This window comes from Corvus moneduloides, chromosome 4 (genome assembly GCF_009650955.1).
Source record: "Corvus moneduloides isolate bCorMon1 chromosome 4, bCorMon1.pri, whole genome shotgun sequence".
In the NCBI taxonomy this organism is placed as follows: Eukaryota; Metazoa; Chordata; class Aves; order Passeriformes; family Corvidae; genus Corvus; species Corvus moneduloides.
Genome location: NC_045479.1, coordinates 21,302,904 through 21,321,305, shown reverse-complemented (window position 1 = coordinate 21,321,305; position 18,402 = coordinate 21,302,904). Strand labels below are relative to the sequence as shown.

Sequence of the window (18,402 nt, the reverse complement as noted above, 5' to 3'; positions counted from 1 at the left end):
TATGTGGGACTACACACACAAAAATTAAGCTCACCTAAAGCCCCCATCACACGATTAGTAGACCATAAAAACCTGAGGACTTAGTATATTCTTTTTTGACTTGCTGAAATAATGTTTGTGGACCAATTCAGATAGTCACTCAGTTGTGGTTAAGGTAAGGATTATTTGGCTTGGTGGAAGAGAGGTTGTGGGATTTGTGGTAAACTAAATACGGTCATTCTTTTGGTCACAAATGACAGAGACCTGGACTTACTTTACCTAAATGTACTCCTTTAGATGTTACATATTTAGACTAAATATGCAGGCCCCAGTCACAGGCCATAGAAACAGAAAGGCAGCACCAAAAGGAATTCTTCTCACACATCTCGGACACCTACTTCAGGATGGGATGAAACACTCTCTGCAGCAAACTGCTTCTCTCCTTCAGCTAGAGAGAGAGAGCTTGAAGAACCAGTGTAATGCAAGGTGTTTAACTTTCTGACAAAGCCAGAGGAGGAGAGTATGTTTCCACCCCTGGAAGAACCGATAGGTTTGTACTGAACTAGAATGACTTCTACATTCAGGCTCTTTAGATCATGGAATGATCCTTACACATCCTACATTTAGGTCCTTTAGATCAAAAGAGAGCAGACAGAAAAATACTTTGAATCTCCTCCTGTGCAGACACCCTATCGAGGGATGGCTCATTTAAAGAGACATTAGTTAAGTGTCACGCACAAGCAGATAACCAAACCCCATTACAGTGTTCAGGAAACAGCTGTTCACGCCGGCACTGAAGGAACGTGGCGATGGATTTGAGCAGCGTATATGGTGTCTATCCACGTGTCGCAGGCGAAAGCGAGCTACAGAACTGCTTGGGCACATCAACAGATTCCTTTGCAATGTCACCTGAGCCAGAATTGCACATATGATCAACCATAACTGAGCGGCGTCCAGAAGGCAGCTGGGCACGTACGGGCTGATGGTACCGGAGGACACATAACGCAACCCCTCTAATGACAGCAGATGCGAGGGTGTAACGAGAAAGCAGTGAGATAGCTGGGAATACTGTGTGGGAATACTGTGTGGAAAACCAGAGCAAGCACCGCACCGTGGAAGAGGCGGCGCGGGAAGCTTCGGGCAGGGCTCGGGGCCAGGCAATGGCGCGGGGCGGGCGGGCAGCGGCCGAGCCCCGGGGCGGTGGCGCCGCTTCCTGGCTCCGGCGCTCGGCGGCGGAAGCGGCCCCGGCCCCCTCCCTCCGCCATCACCGCCTCCCTCCGCCTCCCCGCCCGCGCCGGGCCCGCGCCGCCCGGGTCCCGCCCATGAGGCGGCGGCGGCGGTGGGGGTTGCGGCCGGGCCGTGGCTGGGGCCGGAGCCGGGGCCGGGGGCAGGCGGCGGGCCGGGGCTCAGGGCCCTGATGCGGCTGCGGGCGCTCCGCCGCCGGGCCCCATGCACCCCAGGTGAGCGCCGCGGAGCACCGGGCGAGGCGGGCGGCACCGCGGGGAGCACCCCGGCCGAGGGGGCGAGCAGGGGAGGGGATCCCTCAAGCGTTCGGCGCCTTCCTGAGGCCCCGAGGCTCGGCCCCGGGGCGAGGGTGGTGGTTCCCTCCGTCGGGCATCACCATCCTCAGCAGCCGCCCGGGCCGGGGGGAAATGCCCTGCCCCGCCGGGCAGCCGGAGCCCTCGCCCCCGTCCGTGCAGAGCCGTCCCTGGCGGCAGGCAGCGGTGGGAGAGTGCGTGGTGCCAAAGGTGGCCAGAGCCGAGGTGGAAGTCGGCGACTCCGTTTGCGGCTCAGCCGTCCGGGTGGCAGGTGGTCTGCGAGGAGCTGCGAGTGGACTCGATGTTCCTTACGGCCCTCTTCCAGGCTAAGATCTTGTGCTGTTCACTTGTGTGAGTTCGGTGGATTCGGCTGTTTTTCCTGGATGAGTGGTACCTTTCCATATCGGAGTGGCAGCCCAAGCTCCAGCTCTCCATCAGTACTGCAGAGCTTGGGCCTGCTGCTGGCAAAGGCCGTGTAGGAGGCCTGGGTCAGCCGGGAGGATGTTGTGTGTGTGACTGCTGAGGGGGAGCAGAGGGGGTCTGTCTGGCCCTAAGAGCTGCTGGTTAAACCTGGCGTGTGGGTAGGAGGGCCAGGGTGGGCACAGCATAGGTCAGGCAGGGCTTGAAAAGTTGTGACAAGTGTGAGTAGACCATGTCTCCCTTGGTGTCCCCATCCCCGTGGACTGGTTTGGGCTGCACGTGCAGCTTGAGACCCCAAAGGACTCATGTGCTCCAAGCTGACATGGTTTCTACCAAGGCTGGGGATTTAGTGTGTTGGGTGGTTCCTGCAGCTCCTCGTGTTGTGTGTGCCCACTTGAGCATTGATCGCTCTGAAATACCATGTCATCCATGGTGCCAGTTTTTAATGCGATGGGAGCGTGTAGAACCAGACTGAGGCAGTCTATTGAAACTGTGCTATGGCTGCTCTGCAGTGGCACCTCTTGTCACTATCGGCCTGGTTCAAACTGACGGTGAATTAGAGGTTTTGTGTCCATTACCAGTTGGAAGTGATCTTTCCCCCAGAGTCTGGGTTTTGAATGTGGATGTGGTGTCCAGAAGTCGTGAAATACAAATCAGGTGCTGTTGTCTGAGTATTTGTGACATTCAGCTTGTAAATGGATCTGTGTTCACAAGAGTTTAATCACAGTGGCTTTTACTACTAGGAGTAAGACTTTGTTTTCTGGATGGCAAGGAAAAAGCTATGGTCTGATTTGTCTTTCTGAACTGTTTTTTAATCCTGATTATTGCTATCTAATATGATCAATATGTATTGACCATGATGTGGTGACAGTGTGAATGGCTGATGTGTTTTATGCATAGCTTTTTAAGGCAGGGTTTTTATATGCCAATATCAGATTTTGAGTTTGTTTGCTCAACCCTTCCTCACCACAGTACAGTCAGTAATCAGGAATGCTTTTGCATCTGTTTCTTCTTCCTGCTCCCCTCTCTGTTCCCTGTCTCCAGAATGAATGAAATGAACTTGAGTCCTGTAGGGATGGACCAGCTGACCTCCTCCTCTGTGAGCAATGCCCTGCCGGTGTCGGGAAGTCACCTGGGCTTGGCAGCATCACCCACTCACAACGCCATACCAGCACCAGGTAATGGGGGAAGGGCCCACAGGGGGTATTGCAGCTCCTGCTCTGTGTTCTGCTGTCACAGCAATGTTCATAAGTGGGCAGCAGTGCCTGCTCTGATAGCAAGTCATATCTTAGGTAGTGAAATGATGTAGAGCTGGGGAAGGGGAAACCGTAAATTGTTGTTTATGTGAGCAAAGCAAAAGGCATGAGTGCTTGTCAGGCTTACACCTTAGTGGGAGCCTCGTTTTGTTCTAATGGGGTGATTTGCACTGTGGGTGAGTAGTATCAGAATCCTTTGAAATCAGAACTGTAGCTGAAAATCTGTCTCCATCTATGTCTCATTTCTCTCAGGTGAAAATAATAATTTTTCACCTGTAAAGCAAACCTGTTTTCATAGTTCTTCTTTCCAGGGGCTGCACAGACAGAAGTCTATTACAATTGTCAAGTACAAGCAAGCCCTACAAAACATACCCAAAATGATCTAGCCATATTCAGGCATGCCTCTCAGTGCTGTGATAACTGATCCCTTCTTTGATGTCTGGCACCTTACTTGGACAGTACTATGCTGTATTTCCGTAGGGCAAGAGCTCCTGGGGAATTAGTAATGTCTTTGTTAGCTCATGTGTTCATAAACTCGGGTAGTTCCACTGAATTTAAGTGGGCGTTTTCTCTTGCAGGCTTGCCTGTTGCAATTCCAAACCTGGGCCCCTCCTTGAGTTCCCTGCCCTCTGCTCTGTCTCTGATGCTCCCAATGGGTATTGGGGATCGAGGAGTGATGTGTGGTATACCAGAGAGAAACTACACCCTACCTCCACCACCATACCCTCACCTGGAGAGCAGCTATTTCAGACACATTCTACCTGGTAAGTGCTCTGGCACTGATGGATGGGAACAGAAAGAGAAGCTGTTTTAAGAGCTGTCTGTTTCTGTCCTGAAGCAGGTGTGACTGACAGTTTTGCAGAGCTCTTGTTTCCCTGAGTTTGTCTGGAGACTGTTGTATCATTTACGCACCTTTATTTTCAGGTATCTGTTTCTATATTTGTGTATGAAAAGAATTGGAGGGCATTTTCTATTTAAACCTAACCTTTGATTGCTCCTCCTGCTTTGATTTTAGGATTAACAGAAAACAAAGCATGCCTGGTTTCTGTCTCCAATGGCTTGTAGCTTGAAAGTTGCTTCTACTTTTCTTCACCTGTAGTCTGAAGCAATATTTAATATGTGCATAGTGGGAGGTCACAGTAGTTCAAAGCTCAAAGAGGGCAAGACATCAGCTGCGGCGTTGGGGACTTTCGCACCCATTTAGCCCATGGCACAATTTTTCTTCATTTTCCTTCAAGGTTGGCTTCCAAAGGCCTGACGCACTGACTTCTATCTTGATTCCTTTCTCACACGTGCTTTGGAGTATAAATGCAGAATTTTACGTGTTAGTGTATGAAAACACAGAAATAGGAGCTTTAAATGCAGTCCTGGTTTTGTTTGGTAGCTAAGTTTCACAGGGTGCAAGGCGTAGTTAAACTTCTTCAAGGTGACTCAGCAAGTGTTGTTGGTTCAACCTGGGTTAGGAATAAACTGTAGCAGCCCGTGCAGCTACCTGTTGCCTGATGGCTGAACTTTCCAGCTGCTTAGGAGTAACCTTTCCTACTGCATTGCATGCCTGCCTGTTTAGTGGCCAAAGAGTAGACAAGGAGACTGTGCACGAGGACCAAAGGTATTTGCCATTCTTTTGAGCTGGAATTATCTTCCTGTGATGTTTAGTCTGGTGTTTCATAGGGTTCTTCTGTCAGTCACCTTGCTGCCTTCAAGGATCCTCCGTGTTCAAGCCACAAGGCAGCATTGCATGCAGAAATATTTGATGCAGCTGATTAAATGAAACTGTTCATGTTTTGGCTACTTGTGCTGCAGAAAGAGTCTGTGCTTGCATCCTTATAATAACAAACATATTTGAATGGAAAACTCTCACAGAACAAGTGGCTCATAGGGTTGAAGGCTAAAAAGAAACATGCTGACTCAGATCTTGCAGAATCTGCAAAATCTGCCTCTGTCTCTGCTGGAAATAATGTTTCCTTGAATGTGCTGTTGTAGTTCTTCCAAAGATTTTTTTGTTTGTTTTTAGTATGTAAATACAGTTTAGTGTTTCTTCATATCATAAGTTCAAAGGTTGTTTGATGTTGAGAAGCTTCCCAGAACTACCAGAAAGGATGGTAGGGTTTCTGATTTAAATTCAATCAAACTATTGTTTTAGGAGAAACAACATGCTTTCATGTAAGGAAAGATAGCAGATGACTCATGAAATCTGTGAGAGAACTTGTGTTTGTCCTTCAGAATTGCAGTTGATGACCTCTGAGATGGACAGTTGTGCCACTTCGTCTTAGAGGAAGGAAGTATCATTTTAAAACTTAAATGCCTAAGCAAAAACTGTGTGTCTTGGAGAATTGTTTCTGCTTCTAGCAAAGATGAACCAGGAATTACCAAATTATAGATTCCACTAGCAGTCCTCCATCCTTTGTGAGCTATTTCTTGGGAATGAAAAATTAGGCCTAAAATGTGAAGAGCCTCATTCTCATTTGTCTTTGTACTGAGCAGTCTAGGTGGAATTCTGCCAGAAACTTGGCTGTTTAGAGTTTGAGATTTAACTAGAGACTTGGTCTGTTGGATGGAGGCTCTGAATTAGTTGTTGAGTGGTACTTTGACAAGAGTGTTTGGCTAGCATATGTTTGTGAGCCATGTTTTAGAATTAGTGGATTTTTATTGGAGATAACGTAGAGAACATGTCTTCAGGGATCTGGGTTTCAGTGTACTGTGCTTTGACTGATTTTTATTCAAGATTTAAAAACTGATGTGATCTCACTCCCTTCTCTTTCTCTCTCTCTTCCTATCAGGTATCTTATCTTACTTGGCTGACAGACCGCCCCCTCAATACATCCATCCCAACACTATAAATGTTGACAGCAATCCAGCATTGTCAGTCTCCAACAATCCCTCAGCCCTGGATCCCTACCAGCCCAGTGGGACCGTGGGACTGGAACCAGGGATTGTCTCCATGGACTCCCGCACAGTGAACACACACGGTCCTCAAAATCTGCATCCTGGTGACAGCCACGAGGTAGCGCTGGATACTACAATCACCATGGAGAGCGTTTCCAGGGTAACCAGCCCCATCTCTACAGATGGGATGACAGAGGAGCTTACAATGGATGATGTAGCTGGGGATCATGCGCAGATCCCGAATGGCTCCCGGAGCCACGAACCTTTAGCCGTAGACACAGTGGGGAGTAACTTGACATCAGACGCTGTGGGACACGGCGGTGTCATTCCCATTCACGGTAGCACTTTGGAACTCCCTGTCGTCATGGAGCCCGACCACATTGCCGGGCGGGTGACAGGGATATCGGACAGCACACTAAATGACCCCATTCATACTGTGGCCATGAGCACCAACTCTGTGAGCGTGGCGCTCCCTACCTCACACAACCTCGCTTCCCTGGACTCAGTAGCCTTGCATGAAGTGGGCCTCAGCCTGGAGCCCGTGGCGGTGTCTTCCATAAGTCAGGAAGTAGCCATGGGGCCAAGTCATGTCGATGTGTCTGCAGACAATCTTGCCTTTGTACCATCATCTCTGCAAATGGAAGACTCCAATTCCAACAAGGAGAACATGGCAACCTTGTTTACCATATGTGAGTGGACATTTCCTGCTTTTCTGGGGTAGGGTTTGTCATGTAGCTATTGTCTGGTATGGCAGGACTCTCGTTGCAAGTCTTACAGATTTACGGAGAAAAAACCAGTTATTTAGCAAGTCCAAAAGTTGAAACATCTGCAGTGCCAGATTAACTGTGCTGAAATAACAGTAGTTGGCAGTAGTAGAAGACGTAGTAGGATGTTTTAGCGTAATTCTCTTTGTATGCATTTCCCATGTTGCCATGAGGTTGGAAACTGAATCTTGATGAAGCTCTTGATTTGGTGGATATGCTTGATATCCTTTGCAATGAGACTTCTGTTTTTTTTAAAGTCCCATCACAAGTGACTCTTCTTGCTCCATTAAAAATACACAACAAACATCACCACAAGCCACACTTTTCATCAAATGGGTGTAATTGTTGAGTATGACATTATGTGATTTTGAAAAATTTTTATTAAACCATGAACAATCATCATGAAAGTGTCGTTCTCAACAGGAAAAAAAAGAGCAGAGAGGGAAGGAACTTGATAATATTTCTAATTATTCTCATCAAAGGACTTTAGTCCAGAGGTTAGTGGATCTCATAGGAAGAGAGGAGCACTGGGTATTGTACTGTCAATCCTGTAATCGTTCAAGGAGTGGTGTTTGAGAACCGAGAAGTTCGCATTTGCTGAGAGAGAGATTTGAACTTTCCCCTGCAGGATGTCTGGCTTGGTGCCACTGAAGCATAAGGCCAGCTTTTATATTCATTTTTATTAGCTGTGGTAGCATTGCTGAGTTCTGCTCTTCATCCAGTCTGGCCCTACAACTGCCAGAACCTAATGCTTTGCCTGCAGAACATATTTGAAGAAATTGAAAGATACAGTGCCTTGGTTAACAAGGGGAGAGGTGCAGTTTAGTGCCAAGGACCTAGTCAGTCAGACATTTGGATTAATTTACTAAGGTTTCATTCTGTGTGATAAAATCAGGTGGGCATAGAACTATGGTGAATTTGCAACTCCTCAAGGAAGAGCTTTACAATTGATGCACTCAGAGGTTCCTACAAGCATCTGTTGCATGCTGAACAAATAATGATCCAAATACTGTGATGTCCAACATGCTTGTGGTGAAATGACTTCTCTTATTCTCCTAAAAGTGAGATGTGATGTGCCAACTTTTTGTTGCTATACTTAACATAGTCCTAAGCTGTTCTCCAGACAATGCTCCCCTATGGTAGGATATTAAAATGGCTGCTGCGTGCCTTGTGCTTGCATGTGATTTGCAAAACAGATTCTTGACTTGGGGAGGTTTAAATTTTAACTTTTTGTTGTTGTTTTTAAATTTCACCTGAATAAACAGGACTTTGTGTCTAGACAGGTAACTGCAAGGACAAGGAGTTGTTTTAGAGCCCTTTAGTGGTTTTTCCTCACTGAGATGGCAGAAGTCAGGGCCTTTTTCAGAAAACTTGTTACTGTTCTTAAGCAGGAGATAAAAAGTGCGCCTTTGCTACAGTCCCAGATGTTTGCAAAACTTTCAATAAGTTGTTTGGGGTTTTTTTTGTCATCTTTGTTGACAGTTCTGGGTATCCAAATCAGAGAAGTAATCACTGATTTCTTTTTTTTTTTCCTTTTTAAAAATTATTATTTTTATTTGTTAAGGACAGTACATTTCACTTTCTGTAGAATGTGAGGGGTTTTATTTTTCAACTTCTTAAAAATGTATGAATGGTTGAACTTCTCCACGTGGAAATGTCCCATGCCTAGAACCTTTCTTCCTCTGCCCCTCCTTGGAGCATGTCCACAGACCCAGAGGGGGGTGTGCTAGGCAGTGCTTAAAAGCAGCTGTTTCACATAGTGGTTCTCATTACTCAGATCTGGCTGTTGTTGTTGCTTTACTGCTACATGTCACCTGTGCACATGAAACAATGCTTATGTAGGCTCTACCTAACAATTTTTGGAGTACCTTCCTATCTGTTAATGTTGTAGTTACTCAAACTGTACTTCATATGAGGTACCCTAGTACCATGAAGGAAGTATCTGGAAATTATCATTAAGCATGTAAGGATGGAGCTGCTGTTTAGGCCTGCTGAAGGCTACTTCTGTGATAGGTCTTTTATACAGGAGCTGGATCATCAAGAGGCCAAAGAAGGTCTTAGTGGAGATCCTGATTTATTACTTGAACATCTTTCTTCTTCAGAAGAATAATGATTTATCAGTAGAGTGGTTGCTGAGTAGGTGTTGGTTGCTCCATCCATAGAGAACTAAAACAACATAGTTTTTCCAGATGAAACTGTAATGCTGTAGAGAGCATTTTATGCTGTACTTTCCCCCAGATTTATTAGACTGAAGACTTTCACTGGTTTCTTTTATAACAGTACTTCTGCTGAATGACAGATTGGTTAAGTGATGCTACTGATTCTTCCCGGGCTTTTGTTTTTGTTGCATTCAGTGGCATACTCACACTGCATGAGTTTACTGCAGTGAGACCTTCAAAAGCAGCAGTGAGGTCGGGTTTTTGCTGCTGTGATCTACACACTGTCTGAATTTAAATGGAGGTAAGGGGATTTGTGGTTCAAATTTGAAAAATTTTAGAAAGACAACCTTACTGGTCCATCTGTGTGGATATCATCAAAGTTCTACATGCACGAAGTTTTCTGGTAAATTCCAAAAATGTAACCAGTGAGAAGGTGTTTGGTTTTGTTTGTCTTAGATTTTTCTGCCAGTAGAGTTCATTTCACTTGTGATCAGAGTGAAAATGGCTCTTCCATCACCACCATTACCACCAGCACTGGAGAGGCTATCATCCATTTTGCAGTAGCTTTGATGAAGAGTGGGCTCTGTCCCATTGCTAGATTTGCCTGAAGAGATAGTCTGGAGTCTGGGTCATTAATTTACCATCAGGAAGGTAGGTGGAGATGCTCACATTTGATCTGAATTGGATAGAAACAGTGACATGTATGTCAGTGCCCACCTGACTGTAACAACATGGTCCATATTCTTCTGAGTAAAAGCTAGTAAGTGGCCAAGTGGAACCTGATAGAAGCAGCCTCTGGCAGGAGCTGAGCTGAAGCACTTCGGTAGGGAGCTGATTGCACTGTAGGAGCTGTTGTATGTTTTTAATGCCTGCTGTCCCCTCCTGTCCTGCAGGGTGCACGCTGTGTGACAAGGCGTATCCATCAGACTGCCCGGATCACGGGCCCGTCACCTTTGTCCCCGATAGCCCAATCGAGAGCCGAGCCAGGCTGTCCCTGCCAAAGCAGCTGCTCCTCCGGCAGTCTATCATGGGAGCTGAAGCGGGTAAGGATCACATTACTGTGCACTTCCCTGCAGCAGTTCAAAATACACTCACTGCCTGAAATCCAAAACCGTAGGGAGATTAATGTGGGAAAGAAACACCGCAATAGAGAGATGCTTCCGTCTTCTGTAATCACCCTGACTTACATTAACCCAGAGCTCCTTGTGGTCTGGTTACTGCTTACACTTCAGCTGTACCATAGGGCTGCTGCCACAGAGTGTGGCACTTCATATGGTCAAGCACAAGCAAGGTATGGTGTTTATTTTTATTGTGCTAAACAGCCCAGGCACAGCTTTGATAAGAAAACGTTGCAGCAATTGCAGTTTGGGGGAAGGTAACAATTAGAAGTAATAGAGGAGATTTTTGTCTGCTCGTTCATCAGCTTGGTTTGCCACCTTCTGGGTGCTCTCATTGGAGACTCATTGATCATGAGTGCCTCTGTTTTTTTCCCCCCTTTATTTGCATTTGGCATGTAGACTGTGACCTTGTCATTGGATGTGGACCTTGTTACTGTATTTCACGTCACTGTCACCTGGAAATCGAAGAGTACAGTGCAATACCCTAAGGATCTGAAGGCTAGAGAAGAATGTGATTATTGGCTTGCTCAGTGATGCTGCTTGTTGAGAGTAGATTACATCTGTTCTTTTCAAGCTGCACTAGTTTCCAGTTTATTCCTAAGAGCTATTCAGTGTATTCATGTAGACCTATATATACATATATAAATGTTTAATAATAAATAATATACACGCAGGAATCCCTCTGCCCATGACAGAAATACAGCTGCCTCTGGGGAGAAATGCAGAAGCTGCTTAACAATGCCCAGCAACAATTCTGGAAATTCCTGGGGATTAGGTAGGCAAAATGTAGTTACTGAAACTAGTATTTTCTGCTTCTGCAGAAAGTGCCTTGAGAACTTTAATTGGTCCAAGTGGCTAGGATGTTAGTTTTATAGCTTACTGAAAAGTAAATTACTTGCTTTTGACCAAATAAATATTTGTAATTCCACCAAAGCGGCTCCCAGTAGTGTCATGTGGTGGTGGTGGTTCTTGTTTCTGCCATAGGTGTGTTCCACATGTGAAGTAGAAGCTTTGATGATCTTACGCATAGATATTACCTCTGGAGCATTGTCTCATAAACCTCCCACTTCTTTATTATGCGTGATTAGTTGTTTAAATAATTGATTTCTTCAGGTTTTGGTCTTCTAATGATAGGTGTGTGGACACGAGAAACCATTCCTGTGAGGACTTGTTTTGGACCTTTGATCGGGCAGCAGAGCCATTCTCTGGAGGTGGCCGACTGGACAGACAAAGCAGCCAGTCACATCTGGAAGGTCAGTGGGTTCTGTGGCTCAAAGAACCTGCCACCATGCCTTTATCTGGTGAAAGTTACCACATGACAGCAACTTTAATATTATCATCCTTGCCAAAAGTAATGCAGTTTAATTGTTTAATGCTTAGTATCAGCACAGCAGAGCTGTATACCTTGCAGTATGCTGGTAGTCAGTCCTGAAGTACAAAAAGCTTCTTTAATGCATTCTCTTTTAAAGGGCTATATGTAGTTTCAGTATTTGTGTGGAGTTGCAGCAGAGACTGTATATGAATTACTAGGCAGCAGTTGTTTGTTTGTTTTGTGCCTCTGTTCATTGAAAGTTCCCCCAGGTGATGAATACTTTGTTTTAGGAAAGCAAATTTAAAGCTTTCTTTTCACCATCATTCAGTTTTCAGAAAGTAAATCTGATTTATAGAAATAAAACATGTACTGTTTGCCCAGATACTGTTATTCACAAGACTTGGTTTGTAAGAAAAGCAGCCAGATGCATTTCTGCTGGGAGCTAAAGGTGAGAAAGATGCTGATAAACAGCTTTTCTGGCCTCCTGGGTAGCAGAGGTCAAGGTTCCTGTGTGAAGGGAAAGTAAGGAGTGAAAACAGGGCTGTGGTGTTGGCAATGGCAATGGAGACTTCCTAGCTTGTTCTAGGTAAACACATCCTCTCTTAAAGAAAGAGGCTGGCTTTCACTGCATTTATTGCTGTGTTTTGTCCTAAGATTGCATTTTTTTTTCCTGGTAGATCTATCACAATGGTGTCCTGGAGTTCTGTATAATCACAACTGATGAAAATGAATGTAACTGGATGATGTTCGTACGCAAAGCCAGGTGAGAGCCACTGGTACTGTGCTAAGTAGCTTTGAGTCAGAGCTGCAGGCTCGTAGGAAGCTCTGCTGGAAAATGTGCACTGCTGCACTGCCTGCCCACATGGGTAATGAGCTCAGGGCCAAGGGAGGCTTCAGGAGTTACCCGGTGGAGACAGTGAAACACAACACCCAGTGAAGAATGTTACAGGAGAACCGGTACACATGGTCATAGAACAGCCCCAAACCTGCCCACATAATTGTTTCCTGTGTTCTAAAGCTCTAAACCAGTTTTTTTTATATAGTAACTTAGTGTGTATTAGGTTGTAACTGCTTTTCCTCTGCCCCATTCCTTTTAGTTACATCTGTGAAATTGACATTTGATTGTCCTTTTGATTTTAATACTTTATTAACAAAGGGTCCCTGAGTTCTTTGGGCCAAGTTCCAAGCCCTTACAGCTTGTGAGACCTGTCCTTTTCAGTCTTTCTGGAGTCTGTGGTGAAAACTATCCAGGCTGGCCTAAGTATTGCTCCATCCACGGTCCACTGAGAAGGCTGAACCTTTCCTATTTCTCTGTGACAAAGTAGGTTTCTCCTGCAGTTCACTTCACTGTTCTCATATGTAGGAGTCAAGAAGTTTAATGTTTGATCTCCCACTGCAGTGGGGCAGAGCTTTTGCTGGTTTCAGATACTGGGAACAAACATATGCAAGATACTGCTTCAAAAGATGAATGACCACCTCTTGGAAAAGTTCAAGAGGACTTTTTAAAGATAATTTTGCTTTGAGACATTACTGATATTTTTTTCTGTCATGCATTCTCTATTTTTTGAGGGATGTATCTATCTCTATGAATCTATGTATATGAAAAATCTATGTATATGAAAGATACATAGATTTTTGTAGTTTCTTAGGAGATCATAAACTCACTTCTCTCAGCCCACTCCAATTTCTATTAATAATTTTCTCAGAAGTGGTGTGAGAAATGCATCATTCAGTGGAGCAGATCGGCTCTCAAGGTCTAGTGATTCTTTCCTTTAATAAAGACAGAGTGTCACAGACGTGACAGACATGAGAGTTTTTATAATGTGCTGACAAGCACTGAGGTTCTCATTACCTTTTTATAGGAATTCTTCTTTCCCCTTCCCCTTTGCTTTCCCCTTTGCTTTCCCTTTCCTTTTCCCCTTTCCTTTTCCCCTTTCCTTTTCCTTTTTCCTCTTCCCCTTTCCTTTTCCCCTTTTCCCCTTTCCTTTTTCTCTCTCAAAAAGTCACTACTTCTGGAGGGCTTTTATTCCTAACTGCTGTTGTTGCTATAGGAACCGGGAAGAGCAGAACCTGGTAGCTTATCCTCATGATGGAAAAATTTACTTCTGCACCTCTCGGGACATCCCCCCTGAACACGAGCTTCTCTTCTATTACAGCCGGGACTACGCACGACAGCTTGGTAAGTAAGAGCTCATTTTGTTGGTTTTGCAGGGAATGGTCAGCTTGAATTCCCTTTCAGTGCTATCTCTGGGCTATGTGACTTGGGAGTGCATTATGTTCCTTCTCAGTTCCTACTGGTGCATATCATAGGTTCCTTTTACATTTCATGACTACAGAGTACCATCATTTAAAAGAAACAATTCCCTATTTAATTCCACTGATCAGGAGTAAAAGATCACAGTTTTGAAGAAAAAGCATTTTAATTCTGTCCATCCAGGGCTAAGGGAGTTTTGGAGCTGAAGATGTTCCTGCTCTCCACCACCTTGGGTTGTGATAATTAAGATTTGGTGGAGCTGTGCTCAAAACTGTTCCAAAGTTTGGCCCCTCAAAACATTTCACATTATCTACCTGAAACAGTTGGAAAGCAACACCAGAGCTGAAAAGAACAAAGGTGAAAATCTCTGCACCTGGCTTTGCTACCACAGACAAAATGTTAATGTGGACCTTGTTCAAGCTCTATTAGGTCTTACTGTGCCTCATTGCAAGTGATGCTTTTGTGCCCAAAGGTGTCCCTGAACATCCAGACGTGCACATCTGCCACTGCGGGAAGGAATGCGCTTCCTATGCGGACTTCAAGGCCCATTTGAGTAGCCATATTCACAACCACCTCCCCAGTCAGGGGCACAGCAGCAACCACGGGCCAGGCCACGGCAAGGAAAGGAAGTGGAAGTGCTCCATGTGCCCCCAGGCTTTCATCTCCCCTTCCAAGCTGCACGTGCACTTCATGGGGCACATGGGCATGAAGCCGCACAAGTGCGATTTCTGTAGCAAAGCTTTCAGCGATCCGAGCAACTTACGGACACACCTCAAGATCCACACAGGTGAGGGCTCAGGGCTTCGTACAGATGCCTGTGCGAAGACAGGGGAGAGTGTGAAGGTCAAGTTACAGGCCAGCAATAGACAGTGTAGATATTTTTGCCTCTTTCTTTTCAGTATTCCCTATTGGGAATTACAAAATGCAAATTACAAAGCTGAAAAAGGGAATAAAATTGGGAGTTCAGTGCTCTCAAGTCAAGCATAGGAAGCTGTAGGCTCAGTACTCAGGAGTTTTAATGAACTGATCAAGTACAAATGTGGTATACACAACCACGGAATACTCAGTGGGGTGGGATTCAAGTGGTATTCAAACTTAGTCTGAACTCAGTAGCATGCTGGGGTTTTGAACTATTTCTGGCAAAGAATAGCAGAAGTACTGATAAGTGGAAAAATGGGATAAAACATAGAAGTTATCAAAGGGCCAGTGAGGCTTGTACCTGTGTGTTTGCTAGATAAGAGAATTTGTTTTTGTAGACAAAGGCAGTGCAGTGCATCAAATGTGATTGGGCTCCAGTAAGGCATCAGATACAATTCCTGTGAGAATCAGTGGAGATAGGAATGCACTAATGTACAGTAACTAGATGGTTACCATGGTTACTATTACAAAGGAAGCTACCATTGTTTTTACTGAAGAATTCATCTTGGATAACACTAGTCTTTTCAAGTTTTTGCCTGAATCTCTTGGTGGAAAAATGTACAGACCTGCTGGGGGTGTTTTGTTGTCCAGAACAGTTGGGGTGGACAAGAAGCAGAGAGCCTGCCTCACAGGAAAGGCTGGCTGACCACAAGCACTGGAGAAACAAGAATCAGTGGTGTTTAGAAGGACAAAGTGCAGAAAGGTGCATCACTCTAGGGCATCAGTAGTTTGAAACAGTATCGTGACTTTGTTTTTTTGGCTTGGGGGCATATGGAGTAGGGAATGAAAAGCTTTGGGAATGATCAAGTCAGATGCCTGGTTTTTTGCATAGCTAAATATAGACTGGAACTAAGTAGGCCTTTATGCTGAGTCTGAAGGAACTGCAGGGGAAAACAGGTCCTGTTCACAAATAATTTGCTTTTCTTCAGGGTAAGATTTAATTTTTCAGCAGTGGTCAGGCTTGTTTGCTTACTGCATTTCTTGGGGCACTGAGTGCCAATCTGTGGGTGTCCATGTGTGCTCCTAGGTCAGAAGAACTATCGCTGCACCCTCTGTGACAAATCGTTCACGCAGAAGGCTCACCTGGAGTCGCACATGGTCATCCACACTGGGGAGAAGAACCTCAAGTGCGATTACTGTGAGAAGCTCTTCATGCGGAGGCAGGACCTCAAGCAGCACGTCCTCACTCACACACAGTAAGTGACCTCACAGGAGCTGTGTGACTGGCCAGTGCAAGAAACAACGAGGCTGAACAGCCCGAGACAGAATCTCTAGGTTGCAAATAGTTTGGCCTAGGGAGCATAGATGGGTTCATCCTCTGAAATGACAGAGAATTCAGAAGTCTTTGTTTCACTGGCTGCAGTTGTGGAGTTCTAGTGTTTGGAATATTTCAGTGACACAGTAAATTCCAAGCGTGCTCCTTGTGTTGTGAAATGGCAGTCTGGAGCGTTCATCATTTTGAAGAGAAAGGGGGTCGTTTGATTTACATTTCTTTGCTGAGAACTGTTTCCACGTCCCAGTGTGACCACAAAAGACATGAACTTCTCAGTGCTATTGTCACCGAGTACCTTGTTAGTGAACTCCACCTGTTTGCCCTCGGGGTGTGGTGCAGCTGTTCTCAGCCCTTTCCTCCCTGCAGCTCTCCTGCTCCTGTAGGCAGATCCCTACCCACAGCTCTCTGCCAGGCCAGGTCTTTTGCTCTGAGAATCTCTCCATCCTGTACATTTACTCCCAGTCCAAGGTCCTCCCTTAAATGCTACCTGCCCAAAGCTATGTCCTTCGCTTATTTCATTTTCAGCATCTGGTTTTTGTACTCACTTGGAATCTGTTGCTACTTCTGTCATGCTGCCTAGGAGACAGTGTAGTGCAGCCAGCACTGAGTGAGAGACAGACACAGACTCACTTTGCTGCTTGTTCCTACAGCCTGAGCCAGGAGCACTACTGCTGGGAGGTATTTTGCAGTGTCATTACAGAATTTGTTGCAGTCTGGTAAGCTCCTCTGCTTAGCATTTACAGACTGAGGGTTGTTAACATGCAGCAGCCTTGTTTCCTTATTTGTTCTTCCCTGCCCCCTCCCCGCCCCGCCTTATGTAGGGTGGGAAGGAAACTGACCTTTTCATCCAAGAGCAATATATCTGTCCTTGCTAAACCATGGACCTTAATCAGCATTTTAATACCAGCTGCCTTGTGGCAGGAGCAAACTCACTGTTTTGTGTCTTGCAGAGAACGGCAGATCAAGTGCCCCAAGTGTGACAAGCTGTTCCTGAGGACAAATCACCTGAAGAAGCATCTCAATTCACATGAAGGAAAGAGGGACTATGTCTGTGAAAAATGCTCCAAGGCTTATCTAACCAAATATCACCTCACGCGACACTTAAAAATATGTAAAGGCCCCACATCCAGTCTGTCAGCCCCAGAGGAGGAAGAGGAGGAGGATTCAGAGGAGGAATTAATAGACTCTATGAGGACTGAAGACTGTAGGATTAACAATGGAGTCTATTCAACAGGTGACGCTCTCTCTGGACACAAATGAAGAAGAGAGGGAAACTTTCTTGGATATTATAACTAAGGAAGGAAAAAACCCTCTTCCTTGTTTCCCCAGTCACCAGTGTATGTCAGGTGAGGAGTTTTCCTTCTGTTTTGGTCTCTGCCCTACCACCACTTAATATAATCTGTAGCCAGAACACTGAACAAGACTGGATCATGCACGTACAAGTGAAGAGTTGCAAAGAAGGAAATGTGAGGCAAGGTTTTTTTCACACACTCTGTGCATACTTCTTTTCCAAATCACTCAGATTAGTCCATCCAGTGCTGGGACACGTGACACACCTTGCATAGCCCTCTGAGCAAAGAGCCACAAACCAGAAACGTAGCTGAGGGATTGCAGTGACCTGTAAGCCAACTGTCCTTAACTGCCCAAGCTCTGACATGAAGAGAAACAAACAAAAAATGGTGGTGGCCAGTGATGTATTTTAGAACTTTTTAACTGAAGGATGTGGTTTGGCACAAAGCAAAGACTTATCAATGCTCAGGTTTCCTTCTTAAAACAAAACCACCTGGTTTAAAAAAAAAAAAAAAAAAAAGGCCAGTGAAATCAGCACTTGGCAAACAAAGTAATTACCCCACTACAGAAAAATCAAACTTGGTTTTTGGAGAACAGTTATCGCCTCTTCTTCTCCCTCAAGTTCTCAGCCCATGGAAGCAGGTGAAGAGATAAAGACTGTATGAACTCAGTAAGATACAGGGGCTTACAGATGATCAGGCAGTGTTTACAGTATATGCTATTCCTTGTGCTGTAAACCTTTTACCACCTAGAATCATGGGAGGGTTTGCTGCTAATATTATTTATGGAATGAAGATTATTACATTTGGTTGTTTTCTTTTGAAATAATTAAAAATGTGGCTCTTCTCTAATGTTCTTTTTTAATATTTACATATGCTGAAAACATTCTATTTCTGACATTGATGCTATGAGAAATAACACCACTTTTTAATCATCTGCCTCTCCCAAGCTTTCCTGGGACATGGTCTGTGTAGGAGAACCTCCATGACCTGGGGCAGCTAAAGAACTGTAAAGTTGCTGTGTCACTCCTCTGGCTGTGCTGCAAAAGAAGATTCAGCTGTGCTCTGTTCTCTAACAAGGGAAGGGGAGGTTCCCTTGGGAAAGAGGCTCTGCTTCTGGCCCTAAATGGCCCAAGCTCAGCTGTACCTCTCCCTGTACACTGCAGTTCCTAGAGAGCTCCCAGGGTTCTTGAAACCTGAAAATGCTTACCTCACATCAGTATGTGACTAAAAAGC

The 18,402-nt window shown here is 45.2% G+C and overlaps 1 protein-coding gene across 3 annotated transcripts; it reads left to right on the top strand.

Moving 5' to 3' along the window:
- The first annotated feature begins 1,354 nt into the window (after positions 1-1,354).
- On the top strand, positions 1,355-18,018 carry PRDM4 (PR/SET domain 4). 3 transcript variants are annotated; one of them, XM_032106035.1, is made up of 11 exons: positions 1,355-1,439; positions 2,982-3,115; positions 3,772-3,957; positions 5,974-6,768; positions 9,896-10,045; positions 11,234-11,373; positions 12,110-12,195; positions 13,484-13,611; positions 14,159-14,473; positions 15,632-15,800; positions 16,828-17,380. In XM_032106035.1, the coding sequence occupies exons 1-11, from the start codon at positions 1,429-1,431 to the stop codon at positions 17,135-17,137; spliced, it is 2,424 nt and encodes an 807-aa protein (XP_031961926.1). In that variant the 5' UTR covers positions 1,355-1,428; the 3' UTR covers positions 17,138-17,380. The 3 variants fall into 3 exon arrangements, with proteins under 3 accessions (XP_031961926.1, XP_031961924.1, XP_031961925.1); XM_032106033.1 differs by lacking the exon at positions 1,355-1,439 and adding an exon at positions 1,514-1,868 and having other exon boundaries at positions 16,828-18,018; XM_032106034.1 differs by lacking the exon at positions 1,355-1,439 and adding an exon at positions 1,515-1,868 and having other exon boundaries at positions 11,255-11,373.
- Positions 18,019-18,402: the final 384 nt, after the last annotated feature.